Consider the following 19,554-nt stretch of genomic DNA (forward strand, 5'->3'; position numbering starts at 1 on the left):
AAGAAAAAAACAGTCACACAGAGGTGAAACAGCTACAATGTGTTGGTACATAACAGATATTAGATAGTTTAAGAAAATATCCCTTTTTATTTACAAACATTTTTTTATAAAAAAAACTGACCATAATTCTTTTCCTTAATCCTAAAAGGATTTGCTGGCTTTAACCTACTGGTTTAGTTCAGTAGACACACAGGATCCTACTTGGTGTAAGGGTCTAGTGTCTGTAAACACAAAACAACATCTTAAAGAGTCCTTGTTTTTTAACCTGTTGTGATGCCAACAGTATTTATTTTTATTTTATTTGCCTCTGCTGACGACAGCCAGAGGCTTTATGTTTTCAGGTTGTCTGTACGTCCCATTCTTATGAACAAGATCCCCTTCAGGGAACAGTTCACTTAGACTCACGTATGAACTGATTAGAATGTGGACGTCAAGATCACAGTGATCTCACGATCTCACTATTCGTGATCTCACGAATAGTTTTTACCTCGTGAACGTGTTATTTTAAGAACGCCTCATGGCTATGGATTTATCCATAGCCAACCATTTCTAAAGGGATTTAATTAATAGCTTTATCTGAATCCTTTCAAATTTGCCACAAATGTTCTATTTTAGACTCTGATTAACTGATTAAACTTTGGTGGTCAAACACCACACACACACACACACACACAGTAGCAGAATTGTCTCAGCATTTATTAAAAACTATTTACAATACAATCCATCACCATGAGCAGACAGAGACTTGATTTGCACTTTGCTTCTCTGAGCTTTGACACTGAGCAGCAGCAGCAGACTGCGACACATGACGACACCACACACAAACTTTCACACTAGTGCCGCTGCTCACTCTGTCCACAGTAATGTTCCATTCTGCTTTCACACGTTTCTGATAAACAACCTGCTCCAACTAAGAAGGCAAACTGTGAAGATGGACCGGAACTTTAAAGAAAAATAACCCAACGTGTCCTGTAATATGAAGCAGTGTAGAAATATCTTCACACAAACGACAGCCTCATCATCACGTGACAGTTTGCTACTTGCTGAAGCTCGACTTGTCAGTTGGACAAAGCAAGAAACATAGATTGTTCACTCTTGAAATGCCAAGTATGAATAATAAAGAGCTTCTCATGAACACAGCCTGCACACGTCATGCTCTAAAGAAATATCTAAATGCATAAAGGCTCCGACCCACACTGTAGAAAATGTGACGTGTTGCATTGGATCCATGGTTTCAGATCAAGTACGTCAATATGCGTTCATACTCAAATTTTTAATTGCACAAAAAAAACTCAATGATTTCAGATGAAAAGTCCAGAAGTTCAATTCATCATCATGAATTACAAACCAAACGATACCTGCACTTTACAGAGGGCTGGTGTTGAGTCACTTTAAGTTTAGTTCAGTCAGGTCAGACTACATTTCAGCTGATGGAGCATTGACTCTACGTCACCAAGAGGGATTGATCATCTCCTCAAGCAAGGAGCTTTTACTCTAATGAAAGAGGTGAAAGTTAGGAGCTCCCTTCTCAGTGTTCCACCTCCAGTGGCAGGAGCAGTACATAGAGGAAGTGCCGGGTTACACTGGTCAATCTGACACAGCATTAACTTTCATGAATTGAGTCTGGTTCAGTAACAGGACCACTAGAGGGGAGTTCATCCTTTTCAGGATCAGTTTCTCTACACCCGTTTCTGTACAGCTAGTTTAAAGCTTCAGCCAAATAGATGTCAGCTAAGCACAGACAGACTGCTTCAATCCAAATCCACCTGCCGCCACCTCTATGGATCACTAAAAAAACAAGAACAATAATGAATGAGCTTCAGAGATGTCACCAGGTGTATTTTTTTTATCTTTAGACATAGCTAAGCTAGACGTTTACTAACTAGAATGACAAAGACTAGAGCACGTACCTCCACCAAGGCCCCAAAGTCCACTTAAATTCAATTAAGCTGCACCAAATTTCAAACTTTCATATATTTTTCATTAAGATCCATCAATTATTTCTTTAGGAATTCACAAAAAATGTATCCCTCCACCAGGTTTTGTAGAATTCTGTTCAATTGTTTGTGTGTAATTTTGCTCACAATTTTTGCATTTGTACAATGATTTAAATTTGTGTAACTGCTTAGCAATAGTTACACAGGTTTGTCATCAGTGTTCCAAGGTCTCTCTAACTCCACCAATAGATTTGTTCATGTTTCAACATCCTGGTCTTCAGACCCAAGTGACGCCGATCACTGGATTGAATCATCGCTTGAGTCATGCATTTATCAGACTACAAAGACAAAAAGCTTTTTCCAAAACGTGTAGTGTGGTATTCTCCAAGACTGAGAGACAAACGTCAATGTGTGGAAATTGCATTAACATTAATGCTGATGATGCTGAACTTGGCTGTATGTGGTCAGGCTCAGGCTGGACCCACTCTCAGTAACATCAGTCAACAGGGTGATTCAGCAGTTTAATCTCAAAATTTGCTGCTTTCAATCATACCTAATAAATATGACAAGTGTAACTGCAACTGTCAACAGCTCAATGACTGCCTCTCACCTCAGCATCAGTTTATGTATAAAAAACTAAATGTAAAGTTAACATTGTTTAACTAAAATGAAACTCTGGTTTTAAACACTGGTTGTGTTAAGTATGTACTTTGATAAATAATAAACTGAACCTTTAGAAGCATATGATGCTGTGTGCATTGGTATTAACAGATTCTTTAGCGGAAGGTTTTTATCATTTACCTTTAATGTGATGCAGAGACTGTCAGTTGAAGTATGAACCATGCTAATGCAGGGAGCAAGTAACAAATCACATATAATAGTTACACATTTTTTCACATGATATAAACTGAGTATTAGGAGGCAATTGTACTTTTTTTAAGCAAAAGTTTGATTAAGAAATTTCAACTTATTTACTAGGATTGTTTAGAACAACGGACATCAACTCTAATACTTCTGAAATGAACCTTACTCGAATGTTGAGGAAAACAGGCTGTACTGCATTTAGAAAATATATTCATGCCATAGTACCTAGCACCATCTTAACCTTTCCAGGCAGGATTGGTTTTGTTTGAGCTTAATGACAACAGAAGCAGAGAGGACTCATTTCTTCTTGGGCTGAATGGTGAATGAAACGTCCCCTCGGTACTCTGAAGTTTCACTCTCCAACAACAAAAGAAAAAAAGCATGTGTTCAAGGGTCAATGAAGGTAAGATCTCTTTATTGAGTGCATGTCAGCACGTCTTCCTGCAGTTGCTCTGATGGTCATGTGACGACAAACAAAGCTGTTGCAGAAGCGGGACCAGCCATGTGTAGTGAGGGAGAAGCAGCTGAAACTGTCCTCTCACCACTCGGTTGGTTTGGAGACGAATATCCAGTTCAAGCACACAGACCATTAGTCCTTATGTGGTTCCAATGAGCCGCTTTCATCAAGTTTAAAGACAAACTGGGGAAACAAAGAGGACTGCAGTTCATGAGCCTGGTGCACACTCTGTAGGCTTGAGGCTGATTCACAGTAAATTCCGTGCCACGTATCGAAGAACCCCTCCGTGCTGGAAGAAGATAACGTCCATCTCTGTGTCAAACAGTGCGGTGACGGAGAAGGACGTCCCTTGACTGGTCTGCAAGAAAACAGAGAGAAAACATTTACTGAGACGCTGCCATGACCCTGTAAGTGTTTCACATCATTCATACATCTCAATCATGAAAGACTAATGACATACAGGATAAATACATGCAATGTAAACTAGAGTTGTTGCTGTTAATGACTCTCATCGCTCCTGTGTCCAGCAGCAGCAGAGAAAGGTCTGATAAACTCAGTGGAAGTGACCCGCTCAGCAACAGACTTCAGACTAAACTAGTAACTAATTCATGAAGAACCTGGAACATTTAACAACTCAAGGCTGGATTTCTTTCTCATTTCTCTCGAACTGCCAGCACAGGTGGCCAGTGCCGACACAGCCAGGGCTAGAGCATGGTCCGGACCCGCCGCCAACGAATCAAACTGTGTGCGTGTAACAGAGACAGCTGAGGGGAGGGGGGGCAGGGGTGCATCTCCGAGTTATTAGTTTAAGCATGGGTTTGAAAAATAGTACGGCTTTCCAGATTAACACTCATTTCGCTGGGGGGCCGCCCACATTTGATACGAGGGTGTTAACCTTTTCATATATTTATAAATACACACACAGTATTGTCATGATGAGGAGAGTTCCCTAACAGTTGACTCTACGTAAGCATTGGCCCTGGAAGGTCCAAGTTGGTTTAAAACAGGTGGAATATTGAGCCATGTTCAACCCATTAATGTAGTTCTAATATATTTAGTGATAAATGTGACATTAGAACCAGCATTAATGTGTTTAATCAAACAACAGTCATGTGACGTAGTTTACAGCAAAGTATCAATTTAACTTTGCTAAATATTCTTTGTCAATCATTTAACAAGACTTGAAATGATTTGAAAAAGAGTCAAAAGATGGAAAATATTTATAGAAACTTTTTCATAAAATATCGTCTGTTTTTATTTTGAATTCTGAAAACGCTCTGTTCTATAGTACCTATAAAATGTATTCTATTTGAACTAGTTCATGTTCTCAGTAAGATCAGAATAAAAACAAGCAGAGATCTTCCTGCGCTGTGTGTGAGCGTCCTCACAGCGGGGGGGCAGCTGTCTGTCTGGTGCTTACCCTGACACTGAGCTGCTGCCTGGGACTCAGGCTCTCCGGCAGGGTGATGGTGAACCTCTCCTTCCCGCTGAGCTCCAGCGAGTCGGCGCTCTGGCCAGGCAGGAATTCGAGCGGCATGATGCCCATTCCCACCAGCTGGTTCTTGTGCAACTTCTCGAAGCTCTCAGCGATGACTGCACGGACCCCCTGTGGTGTCCACACATCAACGAGAGTAAGGAACACAAGCAAGGGAGTGGTGGCGGAACAGGAAGGGAATATGTCAAAGGGCCAGCCCAGGTTGTATGAATACGGAAGTGTACCTGATAAATGTTTCTATATCCTTAATTGACAATAATATTTACTTGCTTTTATATATTGCAAGTACATTACAGAATTGAAGCATCAGGAGTTTATATAAAAACTGAATGAACTTCTAGTGTACTCATCAGCGAAAGAGAGTAAACTGACGTGAGGAAAATGAGAAGATGCTTGTCGTTGTTAATTGTTCTGTCTGTGCACAGTGGGTTTGTTGTTGTTTACCAGCAGGTACGGTCCTTTGGCGACCCAGTCCCTGGAGTTTCCAGAGCCGTAGTCTTTGCCTGCCAGGATGATGAGGGGAACCCCATCTCTCTGATAGCGATCAGCTGCCTCGAAGACGTCCAGCTGATCAGGAAGAGAGCAGCTTATCATCACCAGCACGACTGACATATTAAACACAACAAGCCGGCTCGCCGAGGCTGAACCTGAAGCAGCTGATGGTGATAGATACACATGATGCTAGAGGTCAAAGTCCACTCACTGTCTGGCCTGAGGGAATGTGCAAAGTCTTGGGGCCTGATTTGCCGATGAATCGATTCTGCAGCTTGATGCTGGCGAACGTGCCTCGGGTCATCACTGCGTCGTTCCCTCTGCGTGCGCCGTACGAGTTGAACTCCCGCGGCGTCAGACTGAGGGGAAATATTCAAAGTGAAATGTAAATACATTGAACATGAGATTACCAAAACATTACAACATTGTTTGTTAGGTGTAGTGAGAATAGATCGTTCTTAAGCTCATTGCAACTGTCTCTTTGGTGTAAACGGTCACTTTGGCCAAAGCCGTGACCTTTGTTTACCTCCTCATTGTATATGTTCAGTGACAGTTTTAACACATCATACTTTTGGTTTAGGCTGGATCCACACTAGGGGGTTATCAGCCTAACTAAGGGTCTTATTCAGCCCTTCCAACAATCATGGGGTCATTGCAGATGTGAGGTTGATTTGAAATATCTGGCCAATTGATTTCTTTGTGGCTTGTAAGGATTTTGTAGTGTGCAGCAGGCATTACAGAGGTCTTTCTCATGTAAAACAGAAAAAATAACGAATGCATTTATAACTTATTAAATAATTTAATTATATGTTGTTGTAAAACATAAAATGACACTCTCGTAAACTTTAGTTTACTGCTCCAACAAGTAGTTGACATCAATACTAGAGACAAGTATAACTGTAGGATGTAAGTAGCACACATGCTTATCATGGATGTCCTCTAGCCAATCAGATTCATGCATCATACATCTTGTCATGATTGATCTGAATTGCTGTGAACATGTGCAGATTGAAACAAACCAGTTGTTGTTAATCTGTACCTTAAAGAAATTGTGGTCAGTAGTAATAACATCGGATCATTGATAATTGATCTGTGTGAATTCTTCAGCACTCAGAGATTTAAGAGAAATGATCTATCGACACTAGTGAAGATGGGGAATCTGGTTTTCCTTGTGCCTGACAGGGAAACTGACCGTTTGCTCATCAGGTATTTGGCCGCCGCGCTGACCCTAGCGATGCTGCCTGCTGGGGAGATGTGGTCCGTGGTCACTTTGTCCCCGAGGAACAGTAAGGCATGAGCGCCCTCTATCGAGTGAGGGGGAGGAACGTCTTTACTCTGAAACGAAAGGCAAACAGACAAGAAGCTTACTGACTAAACTGCTGATAGTTATATACCAGTTGTACAAAAGTGTTACTTCAATAATGGAAAACAGGACGCGGTCAGTGTTCCACAGACACTTACCAACTTGCTGAAAAAACAAGGTGAGCGGATGTATGTGGACTTGTGATCCCAGGGGAAAAGTACAGAGTCTGGACATTCGATGTTGTTCCAAAATGTGTTTCCTTTCTGGAAGAAGGCACAACAACACAACAACTTTTCAGTTGACTTGAGTAAAACACAAATTAGACAAAGAGAAACTGAGCCACTTTTTGTACCAGATGAAAATAAATATCATACGGGCAGTCCTTATAAGGCACAGTCACAGTAACCTTGACCCTTGACTTCTAAGCACCAAAATCAAATCAGTTCATCTTTGAGTTCAGGTGAACGTTTCGACAAATTTGAAGACATTCCCTAAAGCTGATATTAAGATATCATGTTCAAGAAAAACGAATACACTTTGCGAGGCCACCGTGACCTTGACCTTTGACAACCAAAATCTAATCAGACCTTCCTTGTGTCCACGTGAATATTTGTACCAAATTTGAAGAAACTCCCTCAAGGCATTCTCGAGATATCACATTCAAGAGAATGGGCCGGACGGATGGACAACCCTAAAACATGATGCCTCCGGCCACTGGCTGTCACTGGCGCAGAGTCATACAAATTCTTTCCTCACCTCCATCCTCCCCCTGAGATCCTTAAAAATGGAAGAGATGACGGTGTCTTCCTCAGTCTGCTGGATCTCCTCTCTGGATGGCCAAATGTCACGAAGGTACACCTCCTTCCCCTCAGACGTGACCCCTGCATCAGCAACAAGAAGTCCAATGTTAGCAAAATAACAATATCAATGTGGAATCGTGAGTAATAGAGACTTATATCTATGAAATAAAAGAAACATCCCAGAACTTGAAAACAGAAATGGAATAAAAAACAAAAACAAAAAGATAACCCTTTGTGTTATGGTTTACTCAGAATGTTTTGATGGTTTCATCATATGTTAATCATGCTGTTTATATCATGGATTAAAGACTGTATCATGAGAAGGATAAACAGTAGTTCAGACCTTAAATGAACTTAGCAGCACAGCTCTGTTCTGTGGCTGATACATGTCTTAACAAGACACTGAATCATTAAACACTGACTCACTGTAAACAGCCAAACACTCAAAGTCCCTAATTTAACCCCAGGCTTTAGAGTAACAGCTTAAGACGGCTCCTGACGTGTGTCTTTTTTTACCTAAAGGCTCTTTCTCAAAGTCGATTCCCACAGTGCCTGCAATAGCATAAGCCACCACCAGGGGAGGGGAGGCCAGGTAGTTGGCACGCACACAGTCACAGAGGCGGCCCTCAAACTGCCTGTTGCCAGACAACACCCCACAGGCCACCAGGTTGCCCTGAAACAAAGTACACGGTCAGGATTTGATCTGATGTCGGCTACAACTACATACTTTTAATTTGATATCCACATAAAAAGCAGAATCGAGGATTGTGAAAATCAAACCTGTTTGATCGCATCCATGACAGGGTCTGGTAACGGTGCTGTGTTTCCTACACAGGTGGCACAACCGTAACCTATCACCTCAAACCTGTCAATGTGTAAAGGAAGAAGAAGGTCATTCAGACGTGATGCGTGTCTGTGTGTGTGATGAGGCTATCACGTTTATTATTCCAAATTCAAACCTTTATAGTAACATGGGTTAAATCTAATTTTCAAACAGTTAAAAATGGGTTTGAGTTAAAAATGTACATTATAGAAGCTGAAATAGTTCATCTCATGATCCAGCAGAGGACGGTCACTATCAGCCTAACCTATTTCATGTACTCTGGACCGACTGATAATCGATTGATCCGACGATTATTTTTTCAATAATTTCATTATTAATCAGATAAAACAACAAAAGCTACATTTTATCCTTAACATCATCTCCTTGTATAATGCTGTTTCTGCATGTATTACAGACATCTGCAACTAAATCGTGACTATTAGTCTAGATTCTGATATTTCTAATATATATATTGTGTGTCTGTGTCTGTGTGTGTGTGCGCATGCTTACCCCAGTTGGCTAAAGTAAGGCAGGACTCCACTGGTGCTGAGGTAGTGAGTGACCATGCCACTTCCGGGAGCCAGGCTGGTCCTGATGTAAGGTTTGACAACAAGCCCCGCCTCCACTGCCTTTTTGGCCAGTAGACCTGAAGAAGAAGAGAAGAAGAATCACAAATTCTGCTAGTTGACGCAAACATGCATTACAAGCATGTGGTAAGTCAACACATAGGGAAGCAACGGAAAAGACAATTCATTTTGGATGCTCCAATGTTAAGTAGGATTTAAAAATCAACTAATTCTTTTTCATTTTTCAGTCATTCCTCACCTGCAGTCAACATGACAGACGGGTTGCAGTTGTTGGTGCAGCTGATAACAGCAGCGATGACCACTGAGCCGTGGGCCAGCTGGTATTCCTGACCACCGTGCAGGAAAGGGACGCGGGTCTCCTGCTTCTCCTTGGAGATGTGGAAGCCTTTAAAACCCACCTGCAAGGAAACCAACATTTTTTTTACAGATCTCAGCTATGAGGTGACAAGAAGATCAACGATGCATCATACTTACACACTGGCAGAGTAAAGCAGTGGACATTACGTTACCTTCTCTTGAAGACAACTCTGAAAGTCTTCTTTCATGCTGCTGACTGCCACTCGGTCCTGTGGTCTTTTGGGTCCGCTCACATAGGGCACCATGGAGCTCAGGTCGATTTCAAACACCTGCACAATGAACAACACTTTTTATTTGACTTAATTGCATGAATCCGTCCCTATACTGCTGCAAACAAGGTCATGATGAAAGCATGATTTCAACTTTTCTGGGCATAACAATGTTAAGGAATTATTTTATTTATAAGCTACATATAAAAATTTTAGCGTCAACTCAAAATGTCCCATAAGGCAGAAATAACTTCTCTTTAATCCACTATTCATTTTCCCCAGACTTTTTATTATAACATCAGCTGTCAGGCAGTGTAGCTAAGATTGACGTGTAAGACATACCTCAGAATACTCAGGGTCTTCTGAGGGGTCTTCAAAGTTTCGGAAAAGTTTTACAGCCTTCATGTAATGTTCCATCAATTCAAGTTTTTCCTGGGTAAAATCTGAAAAGAAATCGATGTCAGGTTAGTTCTTGAATCCAATGATAGTCCATCAAAGCAGGACTATTAAGAATAAATCGAGCATCAACTGTGTGGATGAAGATACAGTGCACTGATCTTTAACTGTGAAGAAAAACTCTGCAGGCAGCACTCACTTGTCTTTTTAAAGTGCCTGAGTGTGACTTGGTCGACAGGGAAGAAGCTGACTGTGGCGTTGTACTCTGGGCACATGTTAGCGATGGTGGTTCGGTCAGGGGCCGACAGCTGAGAAACGCCAGGTCCAAAAAACTCGACAAACTTTCCAGCGATCCCAGCTTGTCGCAAGTGCTGGGAAATAAATTTACATAATACTTTACAACTCCTATTTGGCAAATATAGATGTTTTGCAATTACTCAATGCTTGGATTTTCATTCCAGATAAATGTTACAGTTCACTTTACTTTAAGTCCCTGCAGTTCGCAGTGAAAGACCTTATTCAAACTCTTGGGTGTGGTTCCTGTAGTTTTACAGGTATATTTAAAGGGCATCAGAGCAGTTTTACCTTTGTGATGCCGAGGACGATGTCTATGGAGGTGGTTAGGGGGTTGATGGAGCCCACCAGTTTACAGCCCACCACCTGAGGAAGAGTCAGAGACACTGGTTGGCCCAGCATCACAGCTTCTGACTCAATTCCCCCAACGCCTGGAGGAGGAAAACAAAAAAATTGTTTGCACTGCAGGGTTTCCCCCAGTGCTGTATAGGCCTGGCGGGCCGCCAGGCTTCTTCTCCTCCCCCCCCCCCCCGCTAAACGTCGATTGTTTTTTTTATTTAAAAAAAAAAAAAAAAAAATCCGTCACTCGCGCACATCAACAACACTTCACTTCCTCATTGAGCCCCGATCACAGACATGGCCCCGATCCCCAAGCAACCATCCTATTGGTCCAAACAGTCACATGTCCCACCCAGACCCATTCACTGACCCTCGGACATCAGAACGCTCCTTCAACACAGTGTTTTACTGAACATACGTCACCTTCACTGACCGTCAGACATCAGAACGCTCCTTCAACACAGTGTTTTACTGAACATAAGTCAAAACCAAACATAAACCTAGTCCGTTACATGATTAGGCTGCAGCTATTTGGTTTTATTTATTTAAAAATAGGGTACTTCTTATTTCATACATTTTCCACAAATATGAGGAGGACTCAAATAGCCCTACAAAGTTCTTAATTTATTTCAAAGTAGGCCGACACTTGCCTGTGTATTTTGTTTGTTTGTTATTTTGTTGCTTGTCTGTTTGAGTAGCTGGCTGAAAGCAAAGAAGTAGTAGGCTTACCTTTTATTGGTAACCAAACTGTTACAGTTCATTGTTTCTGAAATAAGAGGCCTGACTGCTATGTTAATGCAGCACAAAACAAAATGTAAACAAAGGCTCAAATATTAAAGTGCAAAACTGTAGGTTTAAACTAGCAACTCCAACGTGATAAAAATAAATAAAAAAGAGGGCTTATAAGTTAAGTCAGCAGTGCAACTCAAAAAGATATCAAAGTATCTATTTAACCCCTTTTCAAAATAAAAAAGTTAGGTGTGCATATTAAACAAAGTGCATCATGTTTAGAGTATAAGAAACAATGGTGTCCAGCTCAAAATCCGACTCAACACCCCCCCCCGCGGGTGCCTTCTAGCCATCCTACCACCAGGCTTAGCAAGTTTTCTGGGGGAAACCCTGCACTGTGGAGTGAATGAACAGAAAAGGGATTGCATCATAGCTTCTTCGCTGTTTATTTAGACAGTGTATTACCTCTTGATATTCCTTTACTCTTAATCCTCTAAGTATCTGAATATTCCTATTGTTCACAGAGGAGCAACAACTAGTTCCTGACTAGCTTGCCTGGCTGCTGACAATGTTCAAAACAAAAATATCAATACTGGTAAGATCTTAAAAAGTTTTAGAATGTCATACCCCAGCCCAGGATGCCCAGGCCGTTGATCATGGTGGTGTGAGAGTCGGTTCCCACCACGCTGTCAGGGTAGATGAAACCATTGCTGACCTGGATCACTCTGGATAGATACTCCAGGTTCACCTGGTGGACTGCGCCGACGTCTGGAGGAACCACGTTCACATTCTTGAATGCTTTAGAACACCACTGTTTGGCAGACAGAGGGAAAAAAACAACAGTGAGAAAATCTGTCTCAAATGATGTAATAAATCCTGATTTGCTCTTTGTGCTACCTTAAAGAACTGAAGTCTCTCTTTGTTTCTGGTCAGTTCCAGTTCTTGATTCTTCAGAGATGTGTCAGTTCTGAAGAAGAAAATAACAAATCAACATTAAACATGATGGAGGAGAACGCTGTGTAAGTCAGTGGTAATATTCTTAGTGCCGAGACCGGTACGCTCTGTTGAAGGTGCTACACAGTTGTGACACTCAATAAGTCTTTAGAAATGTGAACTGCAAAACTAAGACTAAAAGCTCAGTCATGCTCAACATTAAGCTACAGATTTGGAAACAGACAAAGCCATCTGTATGTACTCTGTGTTTATTTAATCCTTATTTGGGCACATCTGAAAGATTATGGATGCTGACTAAACAGATGGAACAGAGTGGGAGGGCAGTGAAGACAATAGTTTAAGTCAGATGACCATAGGACAGGAGGAATACATTTAAAATCGTGAATTCAGGTAAGGTGAAACTGTTGTTTTAATTGTTGAAACATTTCCTCTCAAAATTTAATAATTTTTCTGACTTTCTTAAAAAAAATTCATTACCAACCAAATGAAACTAAAATATTTCAATGCTCATATCTAAAGCACATTGTCAGTAAGTCAAACATTTGAGGTCTGTTTGGTCATTTAACTGCCAATTCTTGAATAAATGAATAAGCAATTAAAATGAACAGATTCAGCAATGCTCACAGGGTTTTCAATTTACATACTTATTATGTATAATGTATATTAGCGTTCTCCCTTCCCACTCCCTCACTGACGTGTGCTCATTTTACACCTCACTAAACACCAACACTAATCACAAGTTATTAGGACCTGAACAGTACTTGAAGTTTACTGTGTTTATTCACTATCATTTTGAGGAGTGACAGAGACGAGCAGACACAAGCTGTTTTCAGACATGCACTAATCTCTGAGGATGTATTTGAGAACACAAATGTCCAAGTGAGAGGCTCCGGACTTTCTCTGGACATTCTCGTTCCAGACCCCTCAGCTTAGGGCCGTGAGGGACAGACTGGCCTGCTCACACAGCTGAAAAGACCTATGGGAAAAACTGTCTCAAACCCAACAATCCTTCCCAGAAACTCAAACATTTTAGGTTTGTTTGCTCTTTTAACTGGCATTTCTTAAAATACATGAATAGGCAATTAAAATGAAACAAATACAACACGGCTCAAATCAAACAAGCCTTCGGAGAACGTAAACAAATTTGAGGTCTGCTTGTGCCTCTAACCTGCATTTAAATTAGTTTTTCCTCAAACTTTACATCAACAGCCCTTCAGTTCTCCACAACTTACTCAGACACAGGTTTCAGGTGGAAAGGGCAGAGGAGGGGCGTGTTCTCGATCTGCTGGACGGAGGCTGGGGGTTGACCCGGGGAGCCTGGAGGGTCACTGCAGGCAGCTTTACTACATGTGCCTCGCTGGCCTCCGCACTGTGAGCCTCCTCTGGACGGAGGCCTGGAGGGGGTGGAACGGGAGGGATCCTGGCTCTGGTTTGGGCCATTCCCTCCACCAGGGTTTGGAGCATTCTGTACGGCACTGTGAAAAAAAAATGTAAGAAAGAAGGATTCATAAAGTAGATCAGTGTTTTCCCTTGAATAAAAAACTCACTCACTTAATTTATATATGAAAAAACAAAAAGCAAATGCAAACAAACCATTTGCTATAATCAATCTGTAATGAGTGGTCTACAATGAGGTCTGTGGGGCATTTGGGGTTGACCAGGCTGGGGTCCATGCCATGTTTGGCAACAGCATCCCTCATGGCTGCCAGGTCCACCATGGCAGGAATACCTCTGTGAAAGGAAAGCAGAAGAAAAAGAATCAAACCACACCTTCATTACAGGAGGACTATAAATACAAAAGATCTAATGGTGTTAATTGTGTCATTTTATTGTACATTACTCATCAACGAGCCATCTGCTCTGACTTCTCTAATAATGAAGATGCTGATTATATCTGTCATTTCATTTATTGAAAATCACATGGAGCTGTGATTGCCTGATGCCTCACTTTGCTTCTCACAAACATTATACAGCAGAGAGGCCTTGTGTAAAGCTCATTGCAAACCGTATTTTTCGTCCGAAATTGTTCCACGTGTACAATAAATACGTCCTTACATCCCGTCAATCACATTTACACACCCACTCCAACTATTTTTACATCTCTCAAAGACATTCCAGAGAGTTGTTTGATCCATTCTGGATCATTTGGATCACAGAAATTAGTTTTCCTCTTTTTAATATGTGGTCTCATTGCTAGTAGCTAATCAAACTGGACCACTGGTATCCTGAAAAGGAAGAGATCAGGATAATTTCACTGCTCCTTGATCAAAAGACTTTGTGTGCAAAGACAGCAAATGTAAACCCAATGAAACTCACGTGAAGTCCTGGAGCAGGACTCGAGCTGGAGAGAACGGCACCTCAGTTTGATTCTGCAGCTCCTGCCAGTCCATGAGGTTCTGGACGTCTTCTTTTTTCGTGTAAAAGCCATCACAGTTACGAATCGCTGCCTCCAGTAAGACGCGGATGGACAGAGGCAGCTTGTCTGCAAAGAGAAAACAAAAAGAGAGCTGGTGATGTTTGATGCATTACCGTGCCAAACCAATGTAGGCTCCTAAAGGTCAATTCATCTAAAAGGTATATGTACAAATGCTCTCTAAACACTCTATTCATGTTGACATGTTTATGCTTCTTCCCTGGAAACATCAGTGATAGGGACACTATCATTCTGTGGACTGCACTGGGTCCTTAAAAACACTGCATCTCGCAGTTTCCAATAACATAAATACCAAAAGAGAAGAGGGAAAATCTCTGCGTTCTTTCTTTAACTCAGAGGGTCTGAACTCACCATAACGTGGATCATTTAATTTCTGTGGATTGAAGAACTTGATTGTGCCATCTTTCAGTGTCTCAATTAGATGGCTATATGGGTGCTCTGCAGAGGGGAAACAAACATTCATTACAAAAGAGACTCATATAAATCAAAGGTTTGTGTTACAGGACGAGGACATTTCTACATATGATCGACTCTAATCCACATTTGTGTTTCGGACGGTCAGCCATCTCACGAGCATTTACCTTGTGGGGATATCCTCAAAAACAAAGTAGATCAGGGAAGGATACACCATTTACATTTTGGTGACTATGAGAATAATACATTGTAAACACATCATGCATACCACTGGCTTAAGGCCAATTTATGCCTCTCCGTTAATTCTATTACGGAGAGATAAGACCACCCTATCCGTCGTGAAACGCCCACTCCGAGCGCCTCCGACAGCTTTTCGTACACGTCTGATTTTTCTAACTATCCGTCTTCATGTTGGAGACCCGACGGACCGCTCTTGGCTGTGATTGGTCCGCGAACGACATCATTTCCGTATGACGTCATTTCCGTCTTCCGGACCTCAAACTTCCTGTTTACTTGTAGCCACAAACACGAACACAACCACAGATATGAACACAACTATGATTCTACGATTAATGTGACGTGTGTGTTAAGCCAGCGGAGTTGTCCGGCTGACGGTGGCTCGTTCGAGCACTGAGGGCATGTGTGCACGGTCACATACGGTTATAACGAGCTTTCAAAACGGCGCTAGCAGGCTAGGCTAGCGGGCTAGGCTAGCCACCATGCTAACTGCGGTGGTAACAGTGCAAGAACCCGCCGTCACGACTTTAATTCCACTTCTATCATGACACTGTTTCTATAATACCGTCAGGTTAGAAGCAAACACTGGATAGTAGTAGTTAGTGTCGGGAGTCCCTGCTGACTGTGTGTGGAAGCTGGGGGGAGCTAGCTCCGGTTAGCTTCTAGCTACATTTAGCCTCAAGCAGATTCAAGCTGTGGAATCAGCAACACAGTTCGGAAACAAGACCGGGGAACCGCTGCGCTAAGAAACGATTACATCAGCATTTTGACCCGCTGGGTGTCACTTTATTTAGTTCTGTTAGTTGCCATGGTTCAGTGTGTGGGACGCAAGCTAACATGTCAACAGAGACACGTGGACTTCTTCTTCCCAAATGGGGTAGGCTTCTCTGAGCTCGTCTTCCGTTGCGCCACCTATGGGTTTGGCGGGGAATTGTTTTTAGACGGATAGTCGTCGGAGAAGTAAAAATCAAAAAGACTCTTTGTCCCCTGCTGAGACCTCTCCGAGAAACGGATACGTAGAAGTATATAAGAGCCTTTATTACGTACCATGTACTGATACTGATTTATAGCTAAGCAGCTTTTAACAATTAAAAATCATTGACAGTGCATTAAGGCAAGAATACAACAGCACAAAAAAATAAAAAGTGAAAAATATCTTTCTGGTTTTGTTCCTTAGTTGCCGATCTAAGTAGCAGTACAGTTGACCCACAAAAGAGGTGGTAACCTTAATCTAAAGACAGCAGCAGCAAACTGTCCCATCTGCATTCACCTGCTGATCAGACCAATATACATGTATAAAATACATAATATATCAAAAATTAATTAGAAATTGGTATCTCAAATGGTAGTTTTGGACAAAACACTGGATGCTGCAGCTTCATTTTGGTAAAGTTCTTGATTTCTTGACTCTCTGTAAAACCTAAGCTAAGCAGGACAGTATGTGCACAGTAATCTGTTGAGTCTTGACTTTACTCGCTGCTCTCTCCACAGGACACTATGCTGCAATTCTGACTCTCAGGTTACTGGCTTTGGGGATTATTATGAGACAGAAACAGCAAAGAAAACACTGGACCAGGTCCATAGTAATGTTTTCAATATAAAGTCATGCTGTGAAGTTTTTGTAATTTCTCCTAAATGTGTATTTCCTAAATAAATACAAAAACGAAGGTCGTCCCAGAGAACAATCGTCAAACAGAGGTGATGGTAAAGACCCTCAGATGAACCAGAAAAATACATGTCTGGCAAACCTGATAGAGTGGTTTAAACGGGGAGAAATAATAAAAGGGTTATCTAATCTATCTTACCTAATTCAGGTTACACAAATGACATAAACCAATGTAAACAACACACTGTCTTATGCATCTGCAGTAGCTGCTCTGCTGGTGAGACACTGCAGAAAGAGCAGGATCACTGCTGCTGAAGACAAACGCAAATAAACTAAACAATAAAAACACATTTTAAGTCTCATTAGATTCAAGCAAGCTGCAATGCATTTCACACAATTAAAGAAATGTGTTTTTTAAATGTGCATTCATGAATTACTCTCATATCCTGCAATGACAAAGAAGGAGTGAAAAAAAGATTCCTGGATCCACCCCTGATCCAGAACTGCACCAAAATGTACGAGGTTCACTCCTCACCCATGTATCATCCTTCCTGCTAATTATCGATATAAACAGATATGAAAACTTTCCTATCACCCAGAACAGTTTTCTGTACATTTTGGTCGCTTGTATTCAGATAATTCACCAGCAGCTGGCATGTCACCAACGTTCCCTTACTCTTTACATTCTCAATAGATGCAGCTCCTGTGCTCATCTCTTTTAAACATCAGAATGCGAAACAAAACTGAAAACCACATCCTGATGCAGAATGGAGAATATGCAGTGACACACATAATAAGGCGAGGAAGAGGAGCTGATCACCAGCCAGACGCTGAAAGTATGAAGCCTGCAGGAACCTGTTTCCACTACAGCAGCAGGGCTACAGTTGTTAGAGAAGGTGGAAAATACCTGTAACTAGACAGGATGAGGTGAAACAGACTCGATACAAAGTCATTGTGGTTTTTGACGAGACAGATCATAAATACAGATGTGACACCACACAAAGCCAACTCGTTGGATTCAGGTGTGTCGGATGGTGACAATGGTGTCGGAGGACATGCCATCATCTCCGGGTGACAGGCTCTGGAGCAGCCGCTAATGCTGCTAACGCCGCTGCTCCTTATCGCGGAGCACACCCCCGTAACTCCTCACACCCGAGCGGAGGTCTCCAGGAGATAACAGGAGAGGAGCTAATGGCCGCGGTGCTCAAGCTAAAGAAGCCAGCGCGTCCATTAGCTTGAGCAAAGACGCCTCCGGCTCGTACAGCGGGTTAATGCGGCAGCTCTCGCCTGTTTGAAGAGTGAGGCTAACGGAGCTAGCTGCTGTTAGCTTCTGTGTGTCCACTAGCAGGACACACTCTCTGTAACGTTAGCTCGAATACAGCGACGGCCCCTCGCAGGAGACGCGTGTCGGGTTCACTCGGTCGCTGTGTGACAGAGGCTGGAAGTCAGGTAAGGTAGGTAAGCAGAAGACAGCTCTTTACCTGGGACTGGGGAAGTGAGCGCCATGATGACTTCTGAAACCAACACGACCCGTCCTCAGCACTGCACAGCGACAGGCGAGCCAGCCCACCAATCACAGCGGAGGCATCTCAGGTCACGCCCACTCGCCGATTACCAACTAAAAATAACAAAACAACAATTAAAACAGCAATTTTTATTATTATTATTATTGGTATAATTGGTAATAACTATTATTATTATCATAGATTTCGTTGTGGCTGCCCTTAAACCTTGAAACAGTTACCCCCTAAATTGTTTTTATCATAGCAATTTGGTATAATGTTATTTTATTATTTTCTTTTATTTTGCATTGTGTCTTCTTTTATTGTACAGCACTTTGTTCAATAGCAATTGTTCTTATATGTGATATACTCAATTAAATTAAGTTTATTTTATGCTAGCCCATGTTATTTTATTCGTTTCTTATAGTTTGTTTCGTCTTCTTTTATCATTTAAATGTGCTTCATGAATAAACAAGAGATTATTTGAACAGTTTAAACTCTGATGTCTTTTATGAATATTCAATATTTCTGATGATTATACATTCTCTGCTTTACACATTAGATCAACATAGTATACCTTTTTGTACTCCTTAAGATGTTTCCTAACCACACCAGAATAAAGAATGGAGATATCATATTCAGAGAAGACATGAAACAGCTTTTGCTGTTCTATCAAGTTTGATTATATCAGACACTTATCTGTAACACTTGTATTAAGCGTTAAAAATTTAAACTATTCATAGAGCACCTTAGCCAAAATGAAGAAACTATAAAAAATATATTTAAATCATTATATTAAAGGTGTATAACGTGTAAATAAGATTGTAAGAGTTCATTCATTCGGTTACTTCTATTGGGACTACTCAGGGAACAAACAATCGGTGAGAGACCCATCATCTTGAATCAGCCTATTGTCTTATCCTCATGTTTCGTGAAACCAATGGCTGCAGATCACAGGACAGACATTAAAAGCTAACTGATTATGTGCTAGATAGTTAACCGAGCACTCGGTTTAAACAGACAGGGACAGATTGTATTTACCATTAACTCCTTGTCTGGCAAATGCAGACCATGAGCTAGATTTCTATTTGGTTTATCTTTTTGTTTTACTTAAGGAAGTAAATAAATGCAAATTTCACCCATATAGATAACAGGTTTTAACAAACATGAAAACAGGTTAAATGACATTTGAAAGAAGACCCAAATGCATAAAAACAGAAAAGAAAGAGAGAGAAACTATGTGTGGGCAGGTGCAAGATCTAGTTAAAGGCTGAAGCAAAGAGAAGTGTTTAAGTTTTCTTTTAAAGACATTCCCTGAACTAGCT

The 19,554-nt window shown here is 41.4% G+C and overlaps 1 protein-coding gene across 1 annotated transcript; it reads right to left on the bottom strand.

Moving 5' to 3' along the window:
* Nucleotides 1-678: 678 nt before the first annotated feature.
* On the bottom strand, nt 679-18,257 carry ireb2 (iron-responsive element binding protein 2). Its single transcript, XM_061075875.1, has 22 exons — nt 18,209-18,257; nt 14,822-14,908; nt 14,353-14,518; nt 13,630-13,767; nt 13,269-13,511; nt 11,980-12,049; nt 11,710-11,893; nt 10,306-10,445; nt 9,920-10,091; nt 9,667-9,767; nt 9,268-9,384; nt 8,997-9,156; nt 8,682-8,817; nt 8,129-8,213; nt 7,865-8,021; nt 7,305-7,429; nt 6,707-6,811; nt 6,438-6,580; nt 5,457-5,604; nt 5,198-5,320; nt 4,679-4,864; nt 679-3,616 (listed from the first exon to the last, which is right to left on the bottom strand). The coding sequence occupies exons 1-22, from the start codon at nt 18,231-18,233 to the stop codon at nt 3,506-3,508; spliced, it is 2,922 nt and encodes a 973-aa protein (XP_060931858.1). The 5' UTR covers nt 18,234-18,257; the 3' UTR covers nt 679-3,505.
* Between the last annotated feature and the right edge of the window lie 1,297 nt (nt 18,258-19,554).

The sequence above is a fragment of the Limanda limanda genome, chromosome 8 (genome assembly GCF_963576545.1).
Source record: "Limanda limanda chromosome 8, fLimLim1.1, whole genome shotgun sequence".
NCBI classification, from domain to species: Eukaryota; Metazoa; Chordata; class Actinopteri; order Pleuronectiformes; family Pleuronectidae; genus Limanda; species Limanda limanda.

What these genes read in the sequence shown, in the direction of transcription:
- ireb2 (XM_061075875.1), bottom strand. Translation starts at nt 18,233, where the DNA reads ATGGCGCTCACTTCCCCAGTCCCAG. An exon ending in TCGTCCTCGGCATCACAAAG is followed by an intron (nt 10,092 to 10,305) that starts GTAAAACTGCTC and finishes TTTATTTCCCAG; the next exon opens with CACTTGCGACAAGCTGGGAT. An exon ending in CAGGCACTTTAAAAAGACAA is followed by an intron (nt 9,768 to 9,919) that starts GTGAGTGCTGCC and finishes ATTTCTTTTCAG; the next exon opens with ATTTTACCCAGGAAAAACTT.